We start from the raw sequence: 20,067 nt of genomic DNA, 5'->3' as shown, positions 1-20,067 counted from the left end.
TTACGAACGGTGAGTGTCACGCCAGAGTAATGATTCTCAATTGCGCTCCTTTTGTGACGGACAATTTGCAGACTACTGGGAGTTAATGAATTTCAGGCTTTGTCAAGCCCGACTGCCGCATTATCCCACATTTATTCTACATCTTCCCGTCATTCTGCTAAATGAGCATTGATTAGCTCTTGACCCGCTCTGGGGCCAGAGATTGCAATAGTAATTTCATTACCAATCTTTATTGTCGCGGCTAGAACCTCTTTATAGGCACACACACACACTCCTAAGAATATATTTTGTAAAATAGCCTGTCTCAAGATTTCTGTGACTAATGAGGCAAAAAACAAAACTCTTGGCTGTGAAAAAAAGGGTTAGATTAGCTTTTTCTTATGGGTTGCTGGGTTTATACTTTGGTTCTCAAACGCCTTGGTACTCAAACAACTTGGAACCCAAACACTGCAAACCCGGAAGTAAGTGTTCTGGTTTGCAAACATTTTTTGGAAGCCGAACGTGCTCCATTTTGAGTGCCACACTTCTGTTTTGAGTGTTAATCTGAGGTCTTTCTGTTTTTGCTTTTTATTTTGCATTATTGTTTTTGTGGCTTTTGTTTTGTTTTTGTGACTGTGTGGAACCCAGTTCAGCTACTGATGGATTGTTTTTGTGTGTCTGCAACACATAGTTTATTGCTTTCATTTTATGGATCAATGGTCTCATTAGAGAGTAAAATTCATGTTAAATTGCTGTTTCAGGGGTTGCTTTTAAAAGTTTGGAACGGATTAATCCATTTTGCTATACTTTCTATGGGAAAGTGCACCTTGGTTTTGGAACACTTTGGTTTTGGAACAGACTTTCGGAACGGATTAAGTTTGAGAACCAAGGTACCACTGTATAGCCTTTGCAGGGGTGACACTGATACAATTGCCGTGGCGAAATTCAAGACTGCCACCAGAGGCTGACATCACTAGATGCCAGCAGAGAACAAACTACTGTCCCCTATGACGCCACGCCCTCCAAATGTCCCTATATTGCAGGGACAGTCCCAGATTTACAAAAGCTATCCTGGTTTGTGATTTGATTTCCTTCCGACGTCCTTTTTTTTCCATTGGAGAAATGTTGGAGGGTATGGAGTTATGCGTCCTCTGAGCCAAGGAGATAAGAAACAATACAACTTTTAGAAGACATCTGAAGGCAGCCCTGTATGGGGAAGTTTTCTTTTAATGCTGAATGTTGAATGATGTTTTTATCATCATCAACCTTTATTACGGTCCAGAGACCCAACAAATCGTTACAAAGCAATACACAATTCATACAGCCTACCTCCAGCTTAAACAAGCATTTTGTTCAGAATATAGGGATCATTGGTTCTTGCAACCACCGATAAAAACTTTGCCACTGCTAATGTTCTAGCGTTTGTCCGGTCTTCCAATAGGAACCTGACACAGTGAGCCTCTGATTTTCCCGGGAAAGGTACCAGCAAGGGTAATATCAGTTCAGCCCTGGCTTGCTCATATTTTGCACAGTGCAACAAAATATGTTTTATGGAATTGAGCACACGAGCAAAGTCTGTCCTGGTAGGGAACTCCTCTCAACCTGCCATCCAACACTGTAGAAGGAAAGACGTGTAGTCTGGCTTTGGTGAATAACCTTCAATAATTTGGTACTGTCAGGTTTTTAATGTAAGGTGTTAACTTAAAGACATGTCCATATTGTACTCCTACTGCCAGCGGACTACAGACTGCGTGTGATCGAGATTGCAAGTCACTGTGTGTATTATCCCATAATCTTTGCTTTAACGTCTTTAGGGCACCTTCATAACCCAGGTAATACAGTTGGGGGGGGTGACAGACCAATAGAGGTAGCTTTTCTAGCCATGGTTTTCTCCCATTTGCTGACAAATTCCTCATTGGTCAGGTGTTGGTACAAACCCTTCCCTAGATCAAACACAGAAATCCTGAGCCAATGTTTTAGGGCAGCCCACCACGCTTTAGTTGAAATTGGGCATTCACTAGCTCCTAACAGAAGTATGGAGTTGGGGACACAGTTGGGTACCTGCAGCAGAGATTGTAGAAATTTTGCCTGAAAGCCATCTAGCTTTGGCAGGTTTTTATATGTGTTGGAAGCCGCCCCTCTGATGAAGACTGGGAAGATTGGAGTGCCCAAACATTTTTCAAAGAGAACCAGATTTGATGAAGTGAACATGCATGAGGGCCTGCCAAAATTGTTGAGCTTTTTTAGGATTTAACCCTAAAGCCACGGGGCCTGGATTAAGTCCCCAAAACACTTCCTCTGGAAAATAGGGACACGTGGAGGGTCTGGGGATGTTTGCTATTTATTGAACATTAACAGGGCACCTTAAAGGTGGAAATTGGCAGGAGCAAGGGGACCCAGTCACGATCTATAAGAAGGACCGATGTTTCTCAGCTGACCACAGCATTCTCAGGACCACAAAAGAAAGACAGCCTACCTGTGAGTATAGCAGCCGTTAAAAATTGTGCAGGGGTCCCATGAAATGGCACATGTGCACAAATTATGGGTCTCTCGTCTGCTCACAGTTCCCAGTGTGCATGCACTAGCTTAAATAATATTGATTCAGTTAAAAAATGGAAAAAATAAATGGCCACAGGAAAACTGGGCACAGATTAGAATGCCAGTCCTTTCTCTTTCGGCAAAGGCATGGAGGCACGATCAAGGCCACCCAAACCTGCTGTTTTGAGGGCAGAGGTGGCAACCAGTTGTGCCACACAGTTGCATTTTTAAACAAATTATTTCAAAATAAGTTATCAAAAGTTTGATGCAGACACTTTTTTAACGGTCAAAAGAAATGCAAGGAAAAATTGGTGATTGCATTAAGGGAATATAGCATTTGTTTGCACTGCTAAATATGCTGTTCTATTTCAGAGCAATTATCACAGCAATTAAATGCCAAAAAACCAAAGGAAACAAAGCTAGGCTAAAGCTGTTAACTCTGTTTGAGGTTGCTATGACTTCAAGCACACACACAAAACTGATCAGCTCATGTAAAAAAATAAAAAAATAAAAATACAACTGAGTCATCTATTTGATCTTCTGACCTAACTAGGCCACAGGTTGAAAACAGCACCATCATAATCAACGTTCCATAGATGTTTCTGGATAAAGGTCTGAATCCTTCTGAAACAAGGCAGATTATTCCAAAATGCATTAGCCTTGCGTGATCTGCAAATCACTAAAAGCTACTGTAATTAACTTCATTGATTGTTAGCTGTAGATTTTGTAAGCAGCAAGTTTTGTTTTCTGTGCGTTGCCCTCAGTTAAACTGTGCAGAACAGTTAAAACTATCTGGCCTAATGCCATTAGTTTTCAAGCAAGATTTCAAACCTTTTCAAAAGCCCTAAGATTCAGGGAAGGGTTGCTGTTTTCTTAATGCACTCTTTTCCTGTGCTCTTTTTTAATAATAATTTTTATTGATTTTCCAATGTTTTCAACATAACATCCATTTTATAGCTAAAATGCAAAAGAAAACCATTTCTTTAAGCAAACTGCATGCTGTAAAATCTTTCTCCTGTGCTCTTAACACCAATTTGACAAACAAATATTTACCTTATTTTTCGCCCTATAGGACACCGGCCCATAGGACGCACCTAGTTTTTTGGGGGGGGAAACAAGGGGGGAAATTTTATTTTTCCCCCTGGTTTGCGCAGCCATCCCCAGGCTAGAAGAGGGAGACGGAGCGCGTCTTGCCCCACTGTCCCCCGAGCTTGTGGGGCAAGCTTGCTTCTCCCCCCCCCCCCTGCCAGCCTCCAGATCAGGTTGGGGAATAGTGGGGTGGCGGCGCTGCGCCTCCCCGCTGTCCCCTGAGCTTTGGGCTGCAGGCTGCTGCCCGCAAGCCTTGCGAGCCCGCAGGACGTCCCCCCCAGGCTTGCAAGGCTTGCGGATAGCTTCCTGAAGCCTGGAGGGTGAGAGGGGTTGGTGCGCACCGACCCCTCTCGCTCTCCAGGCTTCAGCGAAAGCCTGCATTCGCCCCATAGGACACACACACATTTCCCCTTCATTTTTGGAGGGGAAAAAGTGCGTCCTATAGGGCGAAAAATACGGTAGCATCTGAAGCTTTTTCTACATGGTTTTCAGCCAGCATGGACCCTCAGAGCTCATCTTCTTTGTTGTGTTTGAATCAAAGAAATATTTAAGAGCAACCAAGGGTGGTTTCATTAAAGCAGAAGTTCTGAACAGCTGGTGCACAGAAATGTATTCTTGGTGACTCCCTTAATGGCCCATGAAAATCTGAGGCTGAATACCTTCCAAATGTGATGCGGAATGTTCCTGATTTGGTTTTAACCATGCAGGCAGGTCGTTTTAATTTATATATTTATGCATTCTTTTCATTGTGTGTGTGTTAATAAAAGTTTTCTTACTTGGCTGAACTCTGGGAAAGGTGCAGGATGCAAATTATTTTTTGGTTAAAAAGGTCACCCATAAGGATGAAAGTGTTTGTATCAATGTGCCTACAAGGTGTTTAATTTATAATACAGTGGTACCTCGGGTTACATACGCTTCAGGTTACATACGCTTCAGGTTACAGACTCCGCTAACCCAGAAATAGTGCTTCAGGTTAAGAACTTTGCTTCAGGATGAGAACAGAAATCGTGCTCCGGCGGTGCAGCAGCAGCAGGAGGCCCCATTAGCTAAAGTGGTGCTTCAGGTTAAGAACAGTTTCAGGTTAAGTACGGACCTCCGGAACGAATTAAGTACTTAACCCGAGGTACCACTGTATTTAATACATATTTACTAAAACATCTATTAGTTCCCAGAAATGGGCGAAAGAAATAGTTGGGATTTATTTATTTAAACAATCTTTGCAGGATCTGCAATCCACCCTAGTTTTGTGATTGCAATTTGTTTTAAACTATTTTTTTATGTTGTGTTTTAAATTGCTGTGACCTGCCCTGGGACTTTAAGGTGAAGGGTGAGATTATAATAATATTTGTTATTTTTGTAGCCTTTCTGAAGTCCCATTAAATTCAGGGGGAGAGACTATAGTACATATTTGAATATTTTACTTTGAACGAAGTGGGATTTCAAAGTGCTTAATACCCCCTTGTTATCCTCATAATCAAAGAACTGCTTGAAAATGCAAAAAGGGAAAAGAAAAATATGACCCAGTCCTATGTATTTGGGCTGTTTTCCAACCATAACACTATGGTACTTGAGCTACAAGAATGGACAGCTTTAATTTAAGACATAAAGCAGCAGTACTCAGGTAATTATATTGTTCCTGCTTAAATTACTTCTAATATAATATACTTGTCATAGTTGAGAGTAACTAACAGGTAATGGATTAGTGCTAATGGAGCCACCGCCCAAAAAGGTCTTAATTTGGTTGTTTGTACATTTCGCTCTCTGAATCACGCAGCCAAGACGTATTTATTATTGAAGAGTCTGTTGAAACATTAACTCTTGCCGTTCTAAACTGAGCAGAGGTTACTTCCTATGCAATACCTCAATGTCTGAGAATTTCACCGCTATTTTTATTTTTGCTGCTGCATCACACTGTTGACGCGTGATAAGCTTGTGGTCCACCAAGATCCCTAGACCCGTTTTGCTGGGTTTCCTCCATCTTATATTTTTGCATCTGGTTCTTCCTGCCTAAATGCAGAACCGGACATTGGTCCTGTTTTCACAGATGCCTATGGGAAGCTGCAAGCGGGACGTGAGCAGGACAGCACTCCTTCCACTTGTATTTCCAGACGACAACAGCAACAGCAACAGCAGCAGCAACAACAACAACAACAACAATTTATTGTTTATACCCTGCCCATCTGGCTGGGTTTCCCCAGCCACTCTGGGAGGCTCCCAACAGAATATTAAAAACACGATAAAAGATCAAACATTAAAAACTTCCCTAAACAGGGTTGCCTTCAGATGTCTTCTAAAAGTCAGATAGTTGTTTATTTCCTTGACATTTGATGGAATAGCGTTCCACAGGGCGGGCACCACTACCGAGAAGGCCCTCTGCCTGGTTCCCTGTAACTTCAGTTCTCACAGTGAGGGAACTGCCAGAAGGCCCTTGGAGATGGACCCCGGTGTCTGGGCTGAACGATGGGGGTGGAGACGCTCCTTCAGGTATAGTGGGCTGAGGCCATTTAGGGCTTTCAAGGTCAGCACCAACACTTTGAATTGTGCTCAGAAATGTCCTGGGAGCCAATGTAGGTCTCTCAGGACCGGTGTTATATGGCCTTGGTGGCCGCTCCCAGTCACCAGTCTAGCTGCCACATTCTGGATTAGTTGTAGTTTCTGAGTCACCTTCAAAGGTAGCCCCACATAGAGCGCATTGCAGTAGTCCAAGCAAAAGATAACCAGAGCATGCACCACTCTGGTGAGACACTCTGCAGGCAGGTAGAGTCTCATCCTGTGTACCAGATGGAGCTGGCAGACAGCTGCCCTGGACACAGAACTGACCTGTTTCTTCAGGGACAGCTGTGAGTCCAAAATGACTCCCAGGCTGTGCACCTGGTTCTTCAGAGGCACAGTTGCCTCATTCAGGACCAGGGCGTCCTCCACACCTGCCCGCCCCCTGTCCCCCAAGAACAGTACTTCTGTCTTCTCAGGATTCAACCTCAATCTGAGTGGTACTCAGAGACATGCTACCTCTGACAGTAGAGGCTGGGCTGATGCAGCATGGCTTGTGGCTACTGATAGCCTCACAGTGGCGTAGCGTGGGTTGTCAGCACCCGGGGCAAGGCAAGTAATTTGCGCCCCCCCCCCCCCGCTGCACTGTCCCTCCCCAGATAGTCCCTCGCTCTCTCTCCGCACCGCACGCCTGGCAACCTCCCCTCCACAGTGGGCGGCGACTCGGCGGCTCAGATCGGATTCGCACAGCCAGCACTGCAGTGAGAGAGAGTGAGTGAGCCAGGTAGGGGCAGAGAGCTGCGAGTGCGAGCGCCCCCCCCCCCAGATGTTGCGCCCGGTGCGGCCGGCCCCCCCTGCACCCCCCACGCTACGCCACTGTAGCCTCATCCCCTGTGAATTTGCCTTTTAAAGTCATCTGAGTTGGTGGTCATCACTACACCCAATGGTAGCTATACATTCTGCCATACGTGTAACAAGTTGTTGTTTTTTTTAAAAAAAAGCCGTATCCTTCCCCACCCCCCACCCCATTGTGAGCCGGAAAATTATTCTGCGTACGCCTCTTCCTATTCAACATCATGCTATTTGCATTTTGTTTCCTCTAGCCCTCTTCTTAAAATAGGGCGTGCGTTGTGAAGTATTAGGAAAAAAATGATTGCAATTTCAATCGTCTCTTATTTCTCTATCGCAATTAGCATTTAAAAGCCCGGCTCCAATTTGTATTTAAATATGCCGCCTTTGTAGTCATGGCAATCTCCTTCTCTTGCCTCTTCCTGTTTTAGAATGTACTGATTCTAGCTGCTATTCAGGCGCTGCTCTCATCGGAGCCTCTTCTCCCACTCTCTCTTCCTCTCACACAGATGCTTGAGCACATGTACCTCTGCCACCTAAGTACATGTAACAAAAGAGTCGTAATAAAAAATTGCCTAAAAATAGAATACTGCTCTGATAAACACCACTCACTGAAGGAAGTCTTTTGGGGAAAGGAATGAATGAACAATTATTCCTTCGTGATCTTCAGCAGGTGTCTTCATTCATGTGATACAGAAGTAAACCAAAAATACATGCTTTCCTCTTCTCACATTTATTTATGGGTTACAAGGGACAGGAAAACGAAGAGAATCTTACAGTATTTAATTCCATGGTGGGGTTTGTCTGGTTGTTCGCAAAGTGGGGTGGCTTGCACCTTATATTACTATGTCTTAGGCTAAACCCATGATTTTAAAAACTAAGATCATGGCCACTGGTCCCATCACCTCCTGGCAAATAGAAGGGGTAGAAATGGAGGCAGTGGGAAATTTTACTTTCTTGGGCTCCATGATCACTGCAGATGGTGACAGCAGTCACAAAATTAAAAGACACCTGCTTCTTGTGAGAAAAGCAATGACAAACCTAGACAGCATCTTAAAAAGCAGAGACATCACCTTGCCGACAAAGGTCCGTATAGTTAAAGCTATGGTTTTTCCTGTAGTGATGTATGGAAATGAGAGCTGGACCATAGAGAAGGCTGATCACCGAAGAATTGATGCTTTTGAATTATGGTGTTGGAGGAGACTCTTGAGAGTCCTATGGACTGCAAGAAGACCAAACCTATCCATTCTGAAGGAAATCAGCCCTGAGTTCTCACTGGAAGGACAGATCCTGAAGCTGAGGCTCCAGTACTTTGGCCACCTCATGAGAAGAGAAGACTCCCTGGAAAAGACCCTGATGTTGGGAAAGGTGGAGGGCACAAGCAGAAGGGGACGACAGAGATGGTTGGACAGTAGATGGAGCTAAATAGGTGAAACAATTAAAACGTCTTAATTCTAAGGTTTTCTCTAGAGTTTTGTATTTGAGTCTTGGAGGTTATATAGGGCAGAGGGCATCACCCGCTCCAGGCTCTCAGAATTCTCAGTGGAGAAATGTAGTAGATCTACTAGTGGAATTGTGATACCCAGCCCTAATCTTCTCCACTTCCTCTTGGCTTAGTCCACAGAACCAGCCAAGAGTACAAGATAAGTAGAGAACATAAAAGGAGTCTTCTGGATCACACCAAAGGCCAGTCTGGTCCAATGTTCTCACGGTGGCCAACCAAATCTCTGTGGGACAGACATTTGCAGAACATGAGAACTCTTCCCACCTGTGGTCTCCAGAAACTGTTATTCAGAAGTTCTGAATACAAAGGTGCTGGAACATGGCCATAATGGCTAGCTTCCATTTGTGCTTCTCCATCTCTTCGTTCTTGTCTTACCTGCTTTTGCATGTTTGGAGAGGGCTGACAAACAGTGAAGAGGTGACAGAAGGCCATGAAGCCCCAGAGCTAAGCAGTGGCCCCCCCTACTGCCGTGTGGGTCTAGGCATGTGCCCAATGATGCCAACCCAATGCCCAAATTTTCTGTCATCAACAGCAGCTTAAATCACCTGCTGAAGTTTTTCATGGAATTGAGATTTATCACTAGCTAATATCTTCACCTAGTGGGACGCGGGTGGCGCTATGGGTTAAACCACTGAGCCTTGCGGATCAGAAGGTCAGCAGTTTGAATCCCTGCAACGGGGTGAGCTCCCGTTGCTCAGTCCCAGCTCCTGCCAACCTAGCAGTTTGAAAGCACGTCAAAGTGCAAGTAGATAAATAGGTACCGCTCCAACGGGAAGGTAAACGGCGTTTCCGTGCACTGCTCTGGTTCGCCAGAAGCAGCTTAGTCGTGCTAGCCACATGACCCAGAAAAACTGTCTGTGGACAAAGGCCAGCTCCCTCGGCCTATAGAGCGAGATGAGCGCCACAACCCCAGAGTCGTCCGCGACTGGACCTAACGGTCAGGGGTAATTTACCTTCAATATTGTCACTTCTACCTGCTATTTAGATAAATAACAACTGTCCGGGAGCCTAGTTGTGCTGCCTTTCAATCCAGAATGCTTCTCAAGGCATGAATACTTACACCAGGACTGGTACAACCCTACTAACCAGCATTGCATTGTTCTAAGGCAACAAGTTCATCCCCAGTCCCTGACCCAATTCTCATTATGTAACTGCTCTCCTTGCCTTTCATCCCATTTCTTTCCTGCAGCTGGGATGTTCTGTTGCTTGGCTGTGCATTTATTTTCTCTGTCCCTAGAACGGCCCGTCTTTTCACCTTCCAAGGGCAGAGAGGGATGAGTCAGGTGCAGCAGCAGCTGCGCCTCCGAAGAGATGCTGAGTGATGGCAGCTGGATATTCTGTCACCTGGCTGTGACCTCCTTCCTTCCTTCCTTCCTTCCTACCTGCCTGCCTGCCTGCAGGATTTCAGGTCTTTTCGCAGCCCAAGGACAAAGGAGGAGATGCCAGTGCAGCGGCAATGTCTTCTCAGATGAAAAATGGGCAACTCCACTTGCGAAACAGGAAAGGCATTTAATAAATCCATCCGTCCTGTGCGTGTTTGTACCATTTTGTTTGCAGAACTGCAAGCTAGCACTGAAGCACTAGCATGGGCTGTGCTGGTTGGGGCTGAAAACATCGGAAAATGTTCGGAGGGCTGCAGGCATAGCTGTCAACCGTCCCTTATTTGGCGGGAAACTCCCTTATCCCAGCGCCGTGTCCCACTGCTGTCCCGGATTGATGATGTCCCTTAAATTTCCCGGGTTTCATGCTTGCCCGGCTCGGGAGGGAAGCAGCGGCTCGGGGTCCTCCGCCTCGAGAGAGTGAGCACATGAGCTGCCGTGTCTCCGTCTCTCCCTTTTCACCCTCAGGGGTGCGTTGTGAAAGACGGGTAGCAGCGGGCAGGCAGGCAGCCCCTCTCTTGTGAGACTTCCGCCGCGCTGCCAGGGGAAGTCGGAGGCGGCAGCGGCGGCAGCAGCCTGAGGGAGGAGGAAGAAGAGGGGATGGGGAGGGTCGCAGAAGGGCAGCGCTTCAGTGGCCGCCACAGCGCAGCAGCAACCTCATGTCGGGCTTGCGGGCGGCATGGGCAAGAGTCTCTCTCCCTCCCTCTCGGGTGCTGAAGGGCCGATGGAACTCATAAGCTAAGCAAAATCCCTTATTTGGGCTGCTGATCCCTTATTTTCAAGGCTGCTGGTCCCTTATTTTCAAATCTGTAAGTTGACAGCTATGGCTGCAGGCTCCCTATCCCTGGAAGAAGAGGAAGAGGAAGAGGAAGAGGAGGAGGAGGAGGAGGAGGAAGAAGAAGAAGAAGAAGAAGAAGAACAACAACAACAACAACTTCATTTCAGAAAGGGAGGAGGGATATAACACTTTGGGTATGCTATGCACCCCAACCCTACAGATATAAATTCAGCAAGATTTATTCCGAAGGAAGTGCACAGCCCAGCCACAATTGTAAGCGTCGTTCCCTGGAAGCAAGAAAATCCCCTTGAACTCAGCAAGGCAGACTTCTGAGTCGACAAGACTAAGAAGGAAAAAGTGCCCCCTGCGAACACCCAAACTCTCAGAAAAGCATAGGAGCCCCGGGTGCAATTTCCCAGGGGGGCAAGAAGCCCCATTCCTTGCAACTTCTGGGTAGACAAGAACACGCAGGCGGGAGCAGCAGATTCTATGGCGCAGACTTGTCCTTGTTTAGGCATCTGCTGTTGCCTCTGTCTGCATCCTAATCCGTTCTCCACGATGCTCAGGGTACCCCAGCTTTGAGCGTAGTTCCTGGGAAGGACTGCCTGCCCCCCAAAATTAATAAAATATGGGGGAGCACATAATCACAGAACATGACACAGCACACCCACCCACACCCATTTGGAGGGGAATGCCTATCAACTTTGGCAATGCCTATCAATTTGGGAGGGGGGCGTGTCCAAGGCACCTCAGCATAGCTGTCAACGTTTTCCCTTTTTAAAGGGAAATTCCCTTATTCCGAATAGGATTCCTCTCAAGAAAAGGGAAAAGTTGACAGCTATGCACCTCAGCCCCTAGTGTGGCAGTGACCCAAAGGGCCGCAATAAATGTGATAATGTGTACCCTTGTAAATCCTTGAGTTTGCTTCAATTAGAGAAGTTATGGTAGCCTGTCATTTTATGCAACTGATGATTTTGCAAGTTGCCACCCCCCATTGGGGCAGAAATACAGCTAACATAGTAAAAGGTAAAGGGACCCCTGACCATTAGGTCCAGTCGTGTCCGATTCTGGGGTTGCGGCGCTCATCTCGCTTTAGCTGTATAGTAATCACATCACCTTGCGAACAAAGGTCCATCTAGTTAAAGCTATGGTTTTCCCAGTAGTTATGTATGGAAGTGAGAGCTGAAGAATTGATGCTTTTGAATTATGGTGCTGGAGGAGACTCTTGAGAGTCCCATGGACTGTAAGAAGATCAAACCTATCCATTCTGAAGGAAATCAGCCCTGAGTGCTCACTGGAAGGACAGATCCTGAAGCTGAGGCTCCAGTACTTTGGCCACCTCATGAGAAGAGAAGACTCCCTGGAAAGACCCTGATGTTGGGAAAGATGGAGGGCACAAGGAGAAGGGGACGACAGAGGACGAGATGTTTGGACAGTATTCTCGAAGCTACCAACATGAGTTTGACCAAACTGCTGGAGGCAGTGGAAGACAGGGGTGCCTGGCGTGCTCTGGTCCATGGGGTCACGAAGAGTCGGACACGACTAAATGACTAAACAACAACAATCACAAAGATACAGCTGAATCACAAAGATGCAGCTCAAATTGTTACATGGTGCAAATGGCTACACGTAACACAGGTTCCCAACATGCACACTAACACAATGTAACAGAACACAGCAGGAACCAGAACTTAATCAGCAGAAATTGCCAGTGTTTATTGCACACATGTATTAATCATGAAATGAGGTAATAATGTATATGACTGGTAAAAATTGAAATGCTTTGTTTGAAACTTTATAAATAGTCGTGCCTGGACCACCGGGCGGGGTTGCAGTTTTGCAGAACGATCAGACTGTAACCTATTGCTTTGCAATAAACAATGTTGGACTCCTAACTCTTCGTGTTTCTGAGTTTTATCTGCGTAAACTCAGGAGATAAGCCATTTTTCGGCTTACAACACTAGGAGTTGGCTCTTGAGGCTGGCAGTCAGTGCAGACAACTTGAAGCTTTGATGGACCTGGTGATCTGGGCGCTTTCTGCGTTTTTCATCCTCTCTGAGGCATAGATGGAGCCAACTCCTGGGGGCTGAGGTCCCTTTGTACCCCCTGCCCCAAATAATATAACTGAGGGGGGCTGGGTCCCCCCAAAGTTGATGGGCATTGCCATCTGATTTGCATGGATTTGCATGGATTTTTATTCCTTTAGTGAGTGGCAGATGCCCCTCTGAGGGCATAGGCAGGATTTTTGTTGGGGAGGGGGCAGAACCTTAGACTTGCATTGATTTGTATTGATGCAGCCAGCATTGGCAAAGCCAATGGGAGTTGGGGCAAACATGATTGAAAAGCATTGAAAATACTCAATTATTTGAGGTTCTGCCACACCCGCAGCAGAAGCTTCCCCCCTCCGTAATGTCCTCTTCTTTTTACCCGTTATTTCCCAACTTTGATTTCCTAAAAAAAGCAAAAACCTTTGGCTGTCCTTAACAAAACTACGCCCATGGAAAGCAGGATTGTTGTTGTGTTTGGGTGTGTGTTTTTTGGGGGGGGGGAGTTGTGAAGCATTTTTGAGGGAGATTACGGGTAAAAAGAAGACAGGGGCAGGTATTTTTAAGGGGAGCAGGTTAAACTGAGTATTTAATTGTTCATATGTGGTGGGATTGCAAAATTGTTGAGAAGTATTGGGAAATGATTTATAATGAAATGAAGAAGTTGTTTAAAACAACCTTTGTCCAAAAACAAACCCAGAAGCTTCCCTATTAGGTATCACAGGAATGGATTTACCAAGATCACAAAAGAACTTGTTTATGTACACAACCAAGGCTGCAGCAACATTGTTAGCTAAAGAAGATTGGCAAGTCAAATTAACGGAATATGCTGAAATGGCGAAACTGACAATGAAATTAAGAGGAAGACACGACAACGAATTTAAGGAAGACTGGAAGGACTTTATTGCATATATACAGAAGCAGTGTACAGTTTAATACATCGGCAGGGTTTTGAAGAATACTTGTAATTATATTATGAATGGACATAATTCATATGGTTAAAACGGGCATAGGCAAACTTGGCCCTCCAGATGTTTTCGGACTACAACTCCCATCATCCCTGATCAGTGGTTCAGTTAGTGAGGGATCATGGGAGTTATAATCCCCAAAACAGCTGGAGGGCCGGGTTTGCCTATGCCTGGCTTAAAACTTTATAATGGACATGTTGTACACTGATATACAATGGAACCAAGGAAGGGAATAGGGGGGAGTCAATCTGTTTTGTTTTTGTTTTTATCTTTATTATTGTTTTTGTTGTATTTTATATGTTTTAATGTTGTATTTCAATCAATTGTTTTATACCTGGTCTTAGCCCCCCTGAGCCCGGTCTTGGCTGGGGAGGGCGGGGTATAAATAAAATGTATTATTATTATTGTTGTTGTTGTAAAATTAATAAAATGTGATGTGGGGAAAACCTGAGTATTTTTTTTAACGCTTTTCCATAATGTTTGAGGATTGTGGAGGAGTGTAGCTGCCCTGAGATATGGACAAGGCATATAACTATGAACATGGTTTATTGTGGAAAAGGGACGCAGACATGTCGAAATTGAAATTTAATTGAAACTCTGAGGTAAAAAGCTGAGGGGGGAAAAGAGCGCGAGGCGGGCGGGGGGCGGGGCTTGGACAGAGCGCGGGAAAAGGCGGAGGCGGAGAAGCCCCGCCCCGAGGGGTGGGGATGAGAGGCTCCGCCCTCCTGGCTCGCCCAGTTCCCCTGGGTGGGCGTGGCTGGGTTGGGCGGTGGGCATGGCTCCCCGGGAAGCTCTTCTGGTCCTCTTCCAGGCAGTGGATGCTGCGCGTCTGGCGGCGCCGGTCGGTCTCTCCCGGAGCTGCTGCTGCTGCCGCTGCCGCGGGTCTGCCTGGCCGGGTCCGAGGCGTCTGCCGCCGCCCACTGATCGCGCTGGAGAGGAGAAAGCTGAGTTCTTGCGCTGGGGGACCGCGGAGGGGCTTCCCACTCATGCCCGGGGACGGAGGGCGCAGGGTGGTAAGTTGTGCGGGGAGGGAGGGGGCGCCTAGGATGCTGGGGGGGGGGGTCCGCGACCGCAATTGGGGTTTGCATTCATTGGGATTTGTATTAATTGGGATTTATAACCTGCTCTAAGTGCCCCCACTCCCCACCCGCTTCCTGAGTTGGCGCTGCCAGTTTCAGAGAATCCTGGAATTTGCAAAAATCGGAAGGGACCCCTGAAGGTCATCCAGCCCAGCCCATGCAATGCAGGAATGCAATGCAGGAATAAGCAGCCGCCCCGCACGGGCATCGAACCCGCAACCCTTGGCGTCAATCGCACCCCTCATTCTCACCAGCAGAGTTATCCAGGCAAAGATCATTCCCGCTTGCAGTTTTGCTGCTTTCCTTATCCTGCTGGATTTCTTCACTGGATCCGTTATGAATGACCCGCCTTGTCTAAGGACCTCTTCCTAGAAGGATCCTGGAATCGTAGGGTTGCAGAGTTGGAAGGGGCCCCTGAGGGTAATCGAGTCCGACCCCGTGCAATGCAGGGATAGGCAGCTGTCCCATACGGGGGATCGAAGCCGCAACCTTGGTGTTATCACCACTTGTTCTAACCAACTGAGCCATGAATTCGTTTTGCATGGAGTTGAAGCCCTGCCGGATTCCCAGAGGAAGGGTCCTTTGCCCTCGACAGAGGACAAGCAGCTTCTTAAAATGGGGCAGTTGTTTCGATTTGCTTGGCCCCAGCACAGAACTGTGGCACAGTCCTATGCAGGTCTACTCGGCAGTAAACCCCATGGAGTTCAAATAGGATTTGCCCCCAGGCAGGGGTGCCAGTTTCAATCAAATATTGGGAGTGGAGTGGGGCTACCCCCTCCACATAAACACTAACAAGACATGCCCCCCACACCATTTGAATGGCTAATCTGCTTGGGGGGCATGCCCCCCCAAATAAATAAAATCAGTAAAAAAAAAACCCCTGAGATTCTGCCCCCCCAACATAAATCCTGGCATACCCATGGGTGGTCCCCTCAAATATTTTATTGGGGCGCCAAAGTGACCTCGGTCCCTAAGAGTTGACTCCTTTGCTCCCAGGTAAGTGTGCCTAGGTTTTTGCAGTCTTGCTTCAGGGGTTTTCCTTTGGCTGATTTGCTCCAGTCATCCTGAGCGTTGCAGCTGAAGAGCTGTTTTGTTTCAAAGAATGAGATGGAAACGGTTAAATCCCTCTCTCTGGGGAAAAAAAAATTAAAGGGACATCCATGCAGTAGGGAAGGTTTTGTCATTGTTTTCCGGTCAGACTGGGTTTCTGATTTGGAGAGAAGCAAATATTTCAACTGCACCATGATACGCCCTGTGGATGGTAACTTACCAAAAAAAAAAAGTACAAGAAAGCCTGAGTCTGTACGGTAATAGGATCAGTTTGCCGGGAAAAGTGCACAGCGGAGTCTGAGGGATGAGCAGAGGTCGGAGGAGGAGAGGCTTAGAGAATAATTAATTCCTCGGCCATAAGTATGCCGTGACTGCTTACAAAAAGGAGGGTCAGGGAGGAAAGGACAGTTGAATCCATTGTACATGTTTTGCCTTTATGGCGGTGGGTACCAAGGCAGTGAGGAAGGTTTTTCCAGCTTCTCTTTTGATGATAACACACTTTAGTCTCTTGCAGTGTCTTTTTCCAATGCATCTTACTTTGCTCCGAGTTTACAGTGGCTCTGAGTTTGCTATTACTGAGTGCATCGCATTGGATAGTATTTGAGTATTCTTCTAACTATGCTTCCAAAGGACTGCCAGGGTGTTTTCACTTTTCAACGCTGCATATTGCAGTATTGCAATATTGGATATTTAATGCCTTTAATGTCCTTAAGAAACAACTTGCAGCTAGGTCTACAGAGCTGTGGATCCACATGAAGCGGCTGGATTTCAGCCAGTCTAATTCAGTTGACTTTGGTGGGTATTAATTGTTTAAAGTGGCTTAAATCCTAAAGCTTCAGTCCAAAGGGATTGTGAATTGGGACTGGTTTTTGGAATGCTCCGCGGTGTCACCCAGATCCCCATTCTGCACACTTTCCTGGCAGTAATATTGACGCTGGTTGCGTTTTCTTCTCACCAAACTGCAGTCACAGATTCCGCCTGCCCGCCGCCTCCGAAAAATGAATTTGCACACTTCCCCTCAAACACTGTATGCATGCACCTGCGTTAACTTGATGCTGACTAAAATAATGAGGGATCGGGACAGGTACGCTCAGTGACTGATCCTGGGATCGTGAACTTGGCAGGTTTGGCTTCGGCTATAAGAAATTAGTAAATGAGTGCTCAGATTCATAAATGATGACTAGAGTGCAGTGATTCAAAATCAGAAAAAAATGCTCCCTGTTGACTGCGTACCCGGTGGCAGGCCCAGGTTTTCCGTCACATAAAATGTTAAGCAGCACTTATTTGTGTTATTATTCTTTTTGGTTTAATGTAGCAGGAAATTTGACAGTCTCTCTCTCCCTCTCTCTTTTTGATAATGTACAGGGAAATGTCTTTTGACGCATCAGATGTTTGACCTTGTAACTAAACTGATGAAAACATTTCTCTCTCTTTTTAAGCGCAACCAAGGAATGTGTTCCACATGAAGCATAAAGCTATCGGATTCTGAAAGGACACGTCAAAGCATCATTTACTTAAACAGTGAAAGAAGAATGACAGAACAATCTGTCTGACTTTAGATTCTCGGACCGCAAGAAAGAGCTCAGAATGGCTCCGTGCAAAAACATTGTCGTTAACTTCCTTGAGGAATTGTGTCTGCCAGAGCCACTGCTTGGCTGTAAGAAACACCCAAACGTTAGGAAAAAGCTGAGACTGATACGAATAACAGGACTTTTCCTGGGTATCGTGGCCGTTAGCACGCTGTATCTTTCAATTAGTGCCTTTTTCCAGTCGCAACCTTATAGCACAGAGACAACCAGCAATCTAGATAGCCATAAGTCAAAGCACATGCATCAAAGAACTCTATTGGACTTTAACGAACAGAATCAAACCGGCGCTCCAGATTCACCTATTTCTATGAAATACGAAGCTGGGCAGGATAACCATACGGAGGAGCACTCCAAGGGAGAGTACCCGGAAGATCTTTTTTCTCTTGAAGAAAGGCGGAGGGGTGCTGTAATACTTCATATTTGTGGAATGGTTTACATGTTCATAGCCTTAGCCATTGTCTGCGATGAGTTCTTTGTTCCTTCATTGACAGTCATTACAGAAAAACTGGCGATTTCTGATGATGTGGCCGGGGCAACATTCATGGCTGCTGGTGGCTCAGCCCCAGAACTCTTCACTTCTCTAATAGGAGTTTTTATATCCCACAGCAACGTCGGCATTGGAACAATCGTTGGTTCTGCCGTCTTCAATATCCTCTTCGTGATTGGGATGTGTGCTTTATTTTCCAAGGAGATCCTGCACCTCACCTGGTGGCCCCTCTTTCGGGATGTGTCTTTTTACATCATGGACCTGATCTTGCTGATCATCTTCTTTTTGGATAACTTCATCATGTGGTGGGAAAGTTTAACGCTGCTCTTTGCTTATTTCGTCTACGTGACGTTCATGAAGTTCAATGTGCAAGTGGAAGAACTGGTGAAAAGCCTGCTAAGCAAGAACAAAGTGGAAAAAGTATCGCCAGAAGTCGAAGCAAAGGTTAGTATCGTATGGAGAAACTAGTACCACTCACTTTCAAAACTGCGCTGCGTTGTCCTTAGCTTGTGGTTTGCCGCTGTGTCTATATCAGGGCTGGTTCACATTTCCTGGCAGCCTCTGTTTCCCTCCCCATCACCCCTGTTTTGATATTATTAACCATCTTTTCTTTCTGCATGTGGGACTGTTAGAATGTCCAACAGTCATGTATTAAATGGGATCCGTAATTCCTGAGCTGCAAATAAAAACCTCAAACCAGAAAGCAAAGCAAAAAATTCAAAGCATCAGCAGTAAATAGGCTTCCACGCAGTGGCGTAGCATGGGTTGTCAGCACCCGGGGCAAGGCAAGTAATTTGCGCCCCCTAACCCGTGGATTTGCACTCCCTAACCCGTGGATTTGCGCCCCCTAACCCTAACCCCCAGATGTTGCGCCCGGTGCGGCCGGCCCCCCCTGCACCCCTCACGCTACGCCACTGCTTCCACGATAAGCATTCAGCTACTGCTCAGGTCTAAAGCATATGGGAAGAATAACATGTCTCAAGGCAAGCAGAATACTAGACAGTGAATTCCATAGTCCTTGTGCTACTGCTGAAACGGTTCTGCTTTGTGTGTTGCTTCACCTTATACAGTGAAGGGTTTCAGACAAAGACCAAAAGGCCCGGTGGCTTTAGATGGAAGGAGGTAGCATTTATACATCTAGGTCCCAAACCCAAACCTTGTGCCTTCAGAGTGTGCTGCACTGTTCTGCTCGTGGATGATGCCAAATGCATGACCTATGGATGATGACCTTCGCGTCAGGACTGTGAATATGACTTCAGCAATTTGCGCAGTTCTGACAGCTGTGTTTTGAACTGTTGGGAGGGACACAGGTTGCGGCAACAGCTTACGTATATAGAGTTTGGAGGAACCGTTACCTTTCCGTACGTAGCATGACGTCATCAAACCTGCACACTCGAGAGCTTGCTCAAGGGCTGCTTCAAATGCGAAATAGTTCACAGTTTCAGCCACAAATGCATTTCTGCAAGCATATAATACTGTGAGTTAAAGAGCTGATATACTCAATAATATATTTGCTCTCCTTCTCCATAAAGGTAAAGTAAAGGTACCCCTGACCATTAGGTCCAGTTGTGACCGACTCTGGGGTTGCGGTGCTCATCTCACTTTATTGGCCAAGGGAGCTGGCGTACAGTTTCCGGGTCATGTGGCCAGCATGACTAAGCCACTTCTGGTGAAACAGAGCAGCACACGGAAACACCGTTTACCTTCCTGCCGGAGTGGTACCTGTTTATCTACTTGCACTTTGATGTGCTTTCAAACTGCTAGGTTGGCAGGAGAAGGGACCGAGCAACGGGAGCTCACCCCGTCACGGGGATTCGAACTGCCGACCTTCTGATCAGCAAGTCCTAGGCTCTGTGGTTTAACCCACAGTGCCACCCGCTCCCTCCTCCTTCTCCCTACTGTGGCTCAATTCAAAACATCCCACCAAACATGCTTTACACAGGTTGTGATTTAGGACCTAAAGGTTCCTTGGGTCATGCCAGCTCTGTTTTGCCGGTTTATTCCCATCTCCTTATAGACCTACCTGTGGGTGTGGTGCTGCAGCTATAAATAGGCTTTGCCAGTTCAGGTATCATGTCAAAGCAGCAGAAAGAAGAATTCACAACCATTCAAAAGTAAAAATACCAAAACAGATTAAAATTGGCCAACTGCCATCTGCAAATGGCCAAAGCAAAACCAGATATCTTCATTTAAAAGTGAGGTGTAAACTCTACTCTTCAGTGTAGTCTTTCCGGCACCTGCTG

General features: G+C 46.3%; 2 protein-coding genes across 2 annotated transcripts in view; one reads left to right on the top strand and one right to left on the bottom strand.

Moving 5' to 3' along the window:
• Positions 1-1,229: 1,229 nt before the first annotated feature.
• Positions 1,230-20,067, bottom strand: part of ACER2 (alkaline ceramidase 2) — a 130,213-nt gene continuing 111,375 nt past the window's right edge. Inside the window, exon 7 of the transcript XR_014506343.1 lies at positions 1,230-1,424. The gene's annotated coding sequence lies outside the window, so the exon portion shown is untranslated. The remainder of the gene's footprint in view (positions 1,425-20,067) is intronic.
• The window catches only part of SLC24A2 (solute carrier family 24 member 2), an 85,047-nt gene continuing 79,388 nt past the window's right edge, over positions 14,409-20,067 (top strand). The window contains exons 1-2 of the mRNA XM_083420922.1: positions 14,409-14,632; positions 17,188-18,268. Coding sequence (XP_083277048.1) covers positions 17,336-18,268 — 933 coding nt within the window. The 5' untranslated portion in view covers positions 14,409-14,632; positions 17,188-17,335. The remainder of the gene's footprint in view (positions 14,633-17,187; positions 18,269-20,067) is intronic.

This window comes from Podarcis tiliguerta (assembly GCF_965153285.1).
Source record: "Podarcis tiliguerta genome assembly, chromosome: 17".
Classification (NCBI taxonomy): domain Eukaryota; kingdom Metazoa; phylum Chordata; class Lepidosauria; order Squamata; family Lacertidae; genus Podarcis; species Podarcis tiliguerta.
Note: the sequence above shows the minus strand (reverse complement) of the source record. Positions and strands in the feature narration are given on the sequence as shown.